The sequence below is a fragment of the Trematomus bernacchii genome, unplaced genomic scaffold (assembly GCF_902827165.1).
Source record: "Trematomus bernacchii unplaced genomic scaffold, fTreBer1.1, whole genome shotgun sequence".
NCBI classification, from domain to species: domain Eukaryota; kingdom Metazoa; phylum Chordata; class Actinopteri; order Perciformes; family Nototheniidae; genus Trematomus; species Trematomus bernacchii.
Genome location: NW_022987720.1, coordinates 28,514,294 through 28,522,715, shown reverse-complemented (window position 1 = coordinate 28,522,715; position 8,422 = coordinate 28,514,294). Strand labels below are relative to the sequence as shown.

The 8,422-nt window shown below is 40.7% G+C and overlaps 1 protein-coding gene across 1 annotated transcript; it reads right to left on the bottom strand.

Annotated features, from left to right (window-relative positions):
• Nucleotides 1–360: 360 nt before the first annotated feature.
• Nucleotides 361–7,008, bottom strand: LOC117492603 (cytochrome P450 2G1-like). The gene is made up of 10 exons (XM_034142952.1): nt 6,670–7,008; nt 6,356–6,518; nt 6,077–6,226; nt 3,943–4,103; nt 3,422–3,598; nt 2,164–2,305; nt 1,888–2,072; nt 1,664–1,805; nt 1,266–1,468; nt 361–686 (listed from the first exon to the last, which is right to left on the bottom strand). The coding sequence occupies exons 1-9, from the start codon at nt 6,838–6,840 to the stop codon at nt 1,287–1,289; spliced, it is 1,473 nt and encodes a 490-aa protein (XP_033998843.1). The 5' UTR covers nt 6,841–7,008; the 3' UTR covers nt 361–686; nt 1,266–1,286.
• Between the last annotated feature and the right edge of the window lie 1,414 nt (nt 7,009–8,422).

Genomic DNA, 8,422 nt, shown 5'->3' with positions numbered 1-8,422 from the left:
AGATGCATTTAGTTAAAAGCAGCTAAAGATGACTAATAAATGTAGTGGAGTAGAAGTTTAAAGAACAATTAAATGGAAACGCTCAAGTAAAGTTTCCACCTCTGGAAAGACGTTTTACAGGTCAAAGGAAAAGGACTCTGGGTTTCAAATGTACCTTATCTCTTTCAAGGTTCAGTGATCTGACTTTGATTGAAATGCTAATGGTAGGCAGAGATTTTTATAATCTTTTAAAAAGAGGTGATATATTTGATGTGTTGGGTGTTTTTTTAAACTCTTTTATAAGTCCTTGTTTGATAGATTTTCTTCCAATGAAATTTTACTTGGAATAAATTCAGTAAATAAATACACAAACACAACAAAGACTTTCCAACAGGTATACAGAAGTAATCTATTGCCATGTGTATGCATACAAATCCATATTTCAGAAATACTTTTTTTTGTTTTTGTTTAAGACGGCATGTTGATAGTTAATAGAGTAACTAAGAAATTGTTAAAAGACAACCGAAGCAGAAGACAAGAGGATGCATAATCATTCCGGCTGTTCCCTTATGTTGTATCTTTAGAGTATGTGTCCGCCAGGTAACAGCAAACATCATCTTTACAGCAAACAGTGCAAAATCACAAAAAAGCAATATATGTTATCGAGTTGTCCTTGACTCAGAATGCTTCAATCAATGATAGGCTCAGTCTAGATCAGGGGTGTCAAACTCAAGGCCGGGGGGCCAAAACCGGCCCGTGACTTCATTTTATGTGGCCCACAAGAGCTTGCAAAGAATATAATGTGTTTATTATACGGTTACATGCCGATGTCCCACAATGCATCTCAAATGTTACTTTTTTCTCAGACTTTGACTTTTTTTTCTTCAAAATATGCCTTTTTTCTTAGAATTTGCCTTTTTCTCCGAATCTGATTTTTTTTTTCTCAAAATGTGATTTTTTTTTCAAAATGTCACTTATTTTTTTACATTTTGGCTTTTTTTCCAGAATTTGGCTTTTCTTTTTAAATCATTTTGTGACATTCTCACTGAAGAGACTTGCAATTATTTGCCCTATAGACTTCAGCTTTCAGACGTAGTTAATTATGAAGTTATTACCCTATCCAATAATCATCCAATGCAGAGGCAATAATGTCATATAATACATTATTTTATATATATTAAATATTTATATATGTATTTTTATATAGTCTTATATATAAAACTGGCCCTTTGAGTGCAACCATGATGCTAATGTGGCCCGAGATGAAATTGAGTTTGACACCCCTGGTCTAAATGGACTTCCTGTTCTCAACGCGGCGTGGCGATGATCTCGGAGGAGCGAGGCAGATTGGCGAAGCTGCTGAACTCTGGATTGAGGTTGATAGTGTCGGGGCCTCCAGTGCAGGAAAAAGTGAAATTCTGCAGCAGTGACACTATGAAGATAAAAAGCTCCATACGAGCCAGAGACTCGCCAACACAGCCTCTCTTCCCTGTGAAGAGATAAAACCACAAACTTCAAAATAAAAATACAATTGCGTTTACGATTGTTACCGGGCAATGAGTCAGGTTTTAGCAAAAAAATGACTCATTGTGGACACAACACACTCACACAGAAAACTACTATTATTCATATTCCTCAGCATGCTAAGGGTTGATGTATCAACTGGCGGAATGCCGCATTTTACCTGCAGAAAAAGGCATGAAAGAAGGATTTTTCTTAAAGTTGTCATTCTGGTCCAGGAAGTGCTTAGGGTTGAAGGTCCAGGGAGTCTCCCAATGCTTTTCGTCTTTCAGCACAGAGTGAAGCAAAGGAATAATCACAGTGTCCTATTAAGACATGTGAGAGATATGTTAGTGTCATAAGGATCTGTCTCTGTCATTGGATATGATATCTTGGGATGGACAATACCTTGGGGATTGTGTAACCCCTGAAAGAGATGTCATGGAGTGCGTAGTGAGGAATGCTGAATGGGACAATGTCCAGAAAGCGCTGCACCTCATGGATGACTGCATCAGTAAAGGGGAGGGACTTCCTGTTCTCCATGCTAGGACAACTTTGTCCAATCACAGTGTCAATCTCATGCTGCATTTTCTCTGTACGGGAGCAAGCAAAACATTAAAGGTAAATACAGGATTATAGATGTTTGTGGTAAAAAAGGGCTGTGTTTCCTGTTGGGGGACTTACCCTGTATGTCTGGGTATTTTATGAACAAACTGAGGGCATATCTAATGGTTGAGCTGGTTGTTTCCGTTCCTGCCAGGAAGAGATTCAGCACAGTCGAGACCAAGTTATCATGGTGGAACTCCGTTGAAGGAATGTCCTTTTCCTGAGATGTTATATTGGTATAAATGCTACAAAATGCACAGCAAACAGCACATATATTCTTTTCTGATGACATCTGCCATAGTACATCAGGAAAACCTTTCTCAGCATCCAAATTAATGTGAAGGGATGTTTAATTTTAAGAAATTCCAGGATCAAAGTTATTGCGCAGTGTGGTCTCGGGTTTCTTAAAGGTCCCATGTCATGGCCATTTCTACTGATCATAATTCCATTGTTGAGGTCTACTAGAATGGATTTACATTGTTCAATGTTCCAAAATCACATTGGTTTCTCATACAGCATCTCTGTATAGTATGTGTATTCACTCTCTGTCCTACACGCCTTGTTGGAGCTCCTGCCCCCCCCTCCCTATGATTCCACTCTGTTCTGATTAGTCAACCGGTCTGGGTGCCGTGTTGGCGGGACGTTGCGGGGCTCGCTGCTCCGCCCCTTGAGGCTCGAGGAGGGCACAGTGTGAGCTGTATTACTGGTGTCGTTTCCTGGTTGCTGCGTGGGGTCTGCGAGACAGCGAGACACCGCGGAACTCAGCCTGAGCACACACACACACTCACAGCCTGGCTGTGTGCGGAGATCCGCGGAGCCGCGGCTGAGAAAAGATAAGGCTGAGTGAGTGTGTGTGTGTGTTTGTGTGTGTGTGTGTGTGTGTGTGTGTGTGTGTGTGTGTGTGTGTGTGTGTGTGTGTGTGTGTGTGTGTGTGTGTGTGTGTGTGTGTGTGTGTGTGTGTGAGGAGCTCCGCAGATTGGTCCATTTGGACCTGGGTATCGTTACGTTTTTTCTTAATGTCTTTCATTTTTGTAAAGCACTTTGAATTGCCTTGTGTTGAAAGGTGCTATATAAATAAACTTACCTTGCCTTGCCTACGTCACTATACTCAGGAAGAAAAAATGGAAAAAGAGAAATCTCCAACGAGGCGTTCTGGGGCAGCATAGACAGGTCTTTTCTGTGTTAGAGTTTTACTCGCTACAGGGTGTACTTTGAGGGTTTGTGACTTTGCAGACCGCTTATAGGCATACAAACCTTCATAACACACAAGGGGACGGGTAATAACCGGAAAAGCATGACATGGGACCTTTAAACAAAGCAAATTGTCCAGTCCTACCTGATTGCTTCGGATGAGAAAGCTGTCAATAAAGTCCCTCGGTGAGCTTGGGTCCATTGTCTCTTTGTGCTCTTGGATCTGCATGGACACAAACCCTTTTATCTCCTCAATCTGGGCAAAAACAGTGTTATGGCTGCCGGGAAGATGCTCCACGATGCGGGGAAAGACGTTGTACATCTGTATCAGGGAGGCAGACAGTACACTCAAGCTTTGTTTCACAGGGGTTCATAATGTATTCAGTGTGTTGCGGCTATCATTGCAAAATGCTGTATATTATTGTTAAGCTGCATTCACATGAAACGCAATGTGAATTTCGTAAATAATTTCAACTTTGAGCGCAGCGCTTGGAGACAATTTCGAGCGATTGCGCTAAAGCGTCAGCAGAGGCACATACAGTATAATGTGAATGCATCTTTACAATATTCTCTCTGAATATTTCCACCATTACCTGTCCCAACTTCTATTTAACTTAACAAATCATAGACATGATATTAAGTAGGATTCGGGCCTCCCCTTCATACCTGACCCCAGGGACTACTAGCAAATTTCAAGGTTTTTGTTGTTATCTGCAGAAGAGACAGGAACTTCTCATCTTCATATTTGAAGCGTTGGCCAAACACCAGGCAGCAGATCACGTTGGACACGCTGAGACTCAACAAGAATGAGGGGTCAAATGGCTTGGCTGGAAGGGAAGAGGGAAACACAGTTGGACTCATCTTACAAACGTTCTGATCAGAAGAAAAAAGGTGGTGTTGGCGGGTCACAACATCCATTGAGAATTAATCTTACCTGCCATACAACTGTTTTTCAAATGCTAAAAACGCCAACTTTGCTGGGGTTTGAACATGTTTAAGCTCACTTTGGATGTGTTAGAACCAGCGTTTTTGTTTAATTGAAATACTAAATAAAAAAGGTGCTATCTGTTAATGTCACATCACTGTAAGAAGTCCAACTGCCATTCAACCTTGCGTGGTTTTTAGTTGAGGATATCAATATCCACCAAACTCTTGCTAGCTTAATTGACTCATTACCTGTTAATGATCAACATATCATTTGAAGATATTCACAGTTTGTTGCTTGCCAATTGTTCAGATTTAAAGGTGGGGTAGGTAAGTTTGAGAAACCGGCTTGAGATACACTTTTTGTTATATTCCATGGAATGCTCTTAACATCCCGATAGCAATGAATATCTTAAGTGCTTTGACAAAAAATCCATTAAAAAATGTCATCTGTGGAAGCCGTAGTACTGTAAAAAGCACGACCAATCATTTTAGCCGGGCCGGCTAAAATAACTGGATGGCCTACCTGCCTGTCAGCCTTCCATCTGTGCACAAACTTATCTCGTGCCCTCATTGGTCATGTGCGCGTTCGTGTGTGTTGGAGGAGGGGCTCTGTAAGGAAGTGGCAGATTTTTTCAGGCTGTGTATTTTCAAATTCTAGCACACTCGGGTTGCGGTCGAGTAGTCCATTTAGCTTAGGAACCTTCCTAACGGAGTGAAATGACCCGGAAGTCCCTCAGTGGCAGCCATGATAAGTGCCGTTCGAATTCTCTAAATGAAAGGAAAGGAGGTTTCAAACTTCCTTTATAACCTCCTTTAGCTTAGGAACCCCCTAACCTAAAGGAGAGGAGAAAATGCTGCCCCACAATGCCTTGCGGCCGCGCCCGCGGCATTTGCCGTCACACAACAGTCGGCCGTTCACGGAAACAACCGATTATGAACGAGAAATGATATCATGAAAGTTACGGTGCTTATTAAGCATTTTAAAACGTATGTGGTAAGTTGCCAAAGTGCTTTGTTTTGAACGTTCATCAGTATTATAATCAAAAAGAGAAATATGAACGTTAGTTTTTACTGAAATGATCAAATAAAGTCAACATTTCACAGTCTTTACTGAGCTGTGTGGGGTTTGTTCAACTTTTAAAATATGTTTGAATGGTGATATACACAGTGATAGATGTTAAGGACTAACGTTTATAATAAATACATTTGTATTGATTTTAAGATCTTTTCATACAATCATACGTATTGGGATCATTTGTATTAATGTGGACCGGAGGGAGAGGGTGACGAGCATAAGTTTCACTTTCCTTTTTTATTTCAATTCCAACTTTGGTCATGAAGAATATGTTTCTCTGTTGTCCCCGTTCATAAAGCATAAAACAACAGCATCAGAGCACGGTGCAGAGTCTCTATATGAGTTTACAGTAGTCCCTCGTTCTTATTAAACATCCATGTTGTAGTCCACACGTCGGATAGTGAAAGTGCAGTCTCCTCCTAAATCCTTTTGAATTCTCCTATCCACTATCCCTTAACCCCGTGACGTTTCACTCAGAGGTTAAGGAATAGACGATAGGGTTAGAATTTAGGAGCTGATTTTTGGACTATTCGACCGCAACCTCGAGCTGGTTTCTCCAAAATTACCTACCCCACCTTTAAATAAAGCTTAAAATGCTTCATTTGCTTTCTTAGTAAATCAAGGCTTTAAATGAAGGTTCAATGTTTTAGCCGATTGTGTAACAGTCTGTGTTTACTTTGAACCAACTGCCATCAACAAGAGATAATGCTTAAAGAGTGCAGCTCAAGCAAGAGGGATGCATATATCCGAAAAACTGAACAATGCTTCCACAGTCTCCCACAACAGCTGAAAACACACCTTTGAACGTTTTTACGCGATCCCTCAAATGTTGGCTCTCTTCTTGGATCCACTGTTCCATGCCTTTGCGTCCCATCCCAAAGTCTCTTAAGGTTGTCAGTGTGAAACGTCGAAGTTGGCGCCAGCGTTCCCCGTTACTGATCGCCAAACCTGACAAAAGGAAATGGTTGTTTTGTGACGATCTGAGGTATTATAGGTACATGTAAATACAGAGACATGCAGACATAAAACCATTAGGAAATCACTTGTCCCTTAAATTATTTGAAGTGCTTTTGTTACCGTAGCCATTGGTCACTTTCATCAGAAACGGCAGTGGACCTCTGCCAGTGAAGTCATCTGCATGGTCCACCAGAGCCTCTTTCACTGCATCGTATCCTACCAGAACAACCGCCCGCTGCCAGCCCAGGTACACTGTTATCACAGGACCGTAGGTTTCACTGAACTAGAAAAACACATTAGGGCAATTAAAAGCTGCAAATGAACTATTGCTTTTTTAGTGCAAATGTTTCCTTGTGATCAAACAAATCTGTTTGACTGAGGTTATGCAGAGACGTCGTCTCTCATTATTCTTGTCCTATTACATTTTGTCTTACCTTGAGAAAGCTTTTAAAAGGTGCATTTTTGTCAAGCTGTGGCAGGTTTCCTACTAGAGGAAGCGCATAGGGTCCTGGAGGCAGACGATACTTTCTGCTGTTTTTGACACTAAACAGCCACAACAGAGCTACGATCAGCCCTGCCAAGATCACTGTTGTTGAAAAGTCCATAATGCTCTTAACACTTCGTCCTCTTGAATCTCTGCTGCTCAACAGATCTCTAAATGCTTGAATCCTTTCATTTGAGCTTATATTTAAATGGGTGTGTATCTTTTACAGCATGTTGGCAGGAGCGCTGCATTAGGACACAGGTCAGCCATGTGACACTCCTTGCTAAGTTCCTGCCATAACTCCACAAACAAACTAAACAAGTTTTACAAATGCCCAGGGCCGTCCCGACCTGGTCAGTGTATGTTTTGGTCATTGGATTTTCAACCAAAATTGAAATACAAGGCGTTTTTCTTTATCATGGTCAACAGGGGATTTACTAAACTTAAAACACGGGATGATTTTCATTTTCTACTTCTCAAAACAAAAAATAAAATCACTAGAAAACAGAACAGTTTTTTTCATATTCTGCTACAGGAAGTTGTCTTTCAAAATAAGAGCGCAGATGAGGACGGTCAATCCGTGTATCTACGGTCCATTTGTTTTCACAACGAAAACAGCCAAGACACATATTGAGCCCAGAAAATGAATGTTATTAAGGGCTGTAAATATAATAGGCCTATGTCTAAAATGGACAACATTGTTAGGAGATTTAAACTATACAGCGATTCTGCACTGCGCTCAGCTCAGCCGTCTCTCGAGTTTGTTATAATTTTTTCTGCCATTAGTTCTTCGTGAGATCGATCCTGTTGGACTCACTAGGCTAGTAGTGAAACTTCTAGATATATAGATATAGCATATTTGATGCAGTCTTTCTGAACACTTTTAAAATAAAATACTGCAAATTAAGAATATTTGTAATGTTCTGCACAGATAGTGCCTTAACTTGAATTTGAAAACACGTGGCAGCTTTATTAATACAGTAGATGAAAAGATTTGTGGAAGGATACATTCTTCATGGGCTTCAATGGCTCAGATAAAGGGCGTTTTATGGTTGCTTGTATTATCCTCAGATAGGGGTTTGTTTAAATAACTAGTGACATTTTAATAAATATTGCAAAAAAGGGCTCCAAAAAAGGCATATATCCTGGCCGGCTTAGCCAGTGTGTATTTTTTCAAGCACCACAAGATTCATAGTTTATAAAGTACAATTCTGGGCCATTGATTGTGTCATTCTCCAAACTCATACAGTAAAAATGGCTGTTTTTGAAGCCTTAAAATGGTGCAGGAAAAGGACTTTACATTGTATTATACTTAAAGACAGGACTATTCAGTTAAGAGAAGAGAAAAAAGGAAAGCAAATTGTTATAATGGGTGATGTAACATCAATGACAGACATAAATTGAGGTCCTTGGCACTCAGACTCTAGAGGGGTCCATTTTGTGATCATGGGGCATCACCCTTACAGCATCAGGACAATATCATATGGAGTCAGACACTGGAAGTGTGCTGGAGGCGTTGACTGGGACTGATGGAAGGATGAGGCTGATGAGACTGAAGAATCTGCGAGGAACGAATTAGCGGCTGAGAAATAGTTATATATTAAAAGACAGCAGCATTATAAGAGGGCAACCAGAGTGACAGAGTGTGTTACTTTGCTGAAGGATATTTGGGACCAGCTATCCAGGCCAGTCTCTAAAGAAGT

Coding starts and splice junctions, on each gene's coding strand:
- LOC117492603 (XM_034142952.1), bottom strand. CDS start 6,840: ATGGACTTTTCAACAACAGTGATCTTGGCAGGGCTGATCGTAGCTCTG. Junction 6,519..6,669: donor CTTTTAAAAGCTTTCTCAAG/GTAAGACAAAAT, acceptor GTGTTTTTCTAG/TTCAGTGAAACCTACGGTCC. Junction 1,469..1,663: donor TTTCATGCCTTTTTCTGCAG/GTAAAATGCGGC, acceptor ATCTCTTCACAG/GGAAGAGAGGCTGTGTTGGC.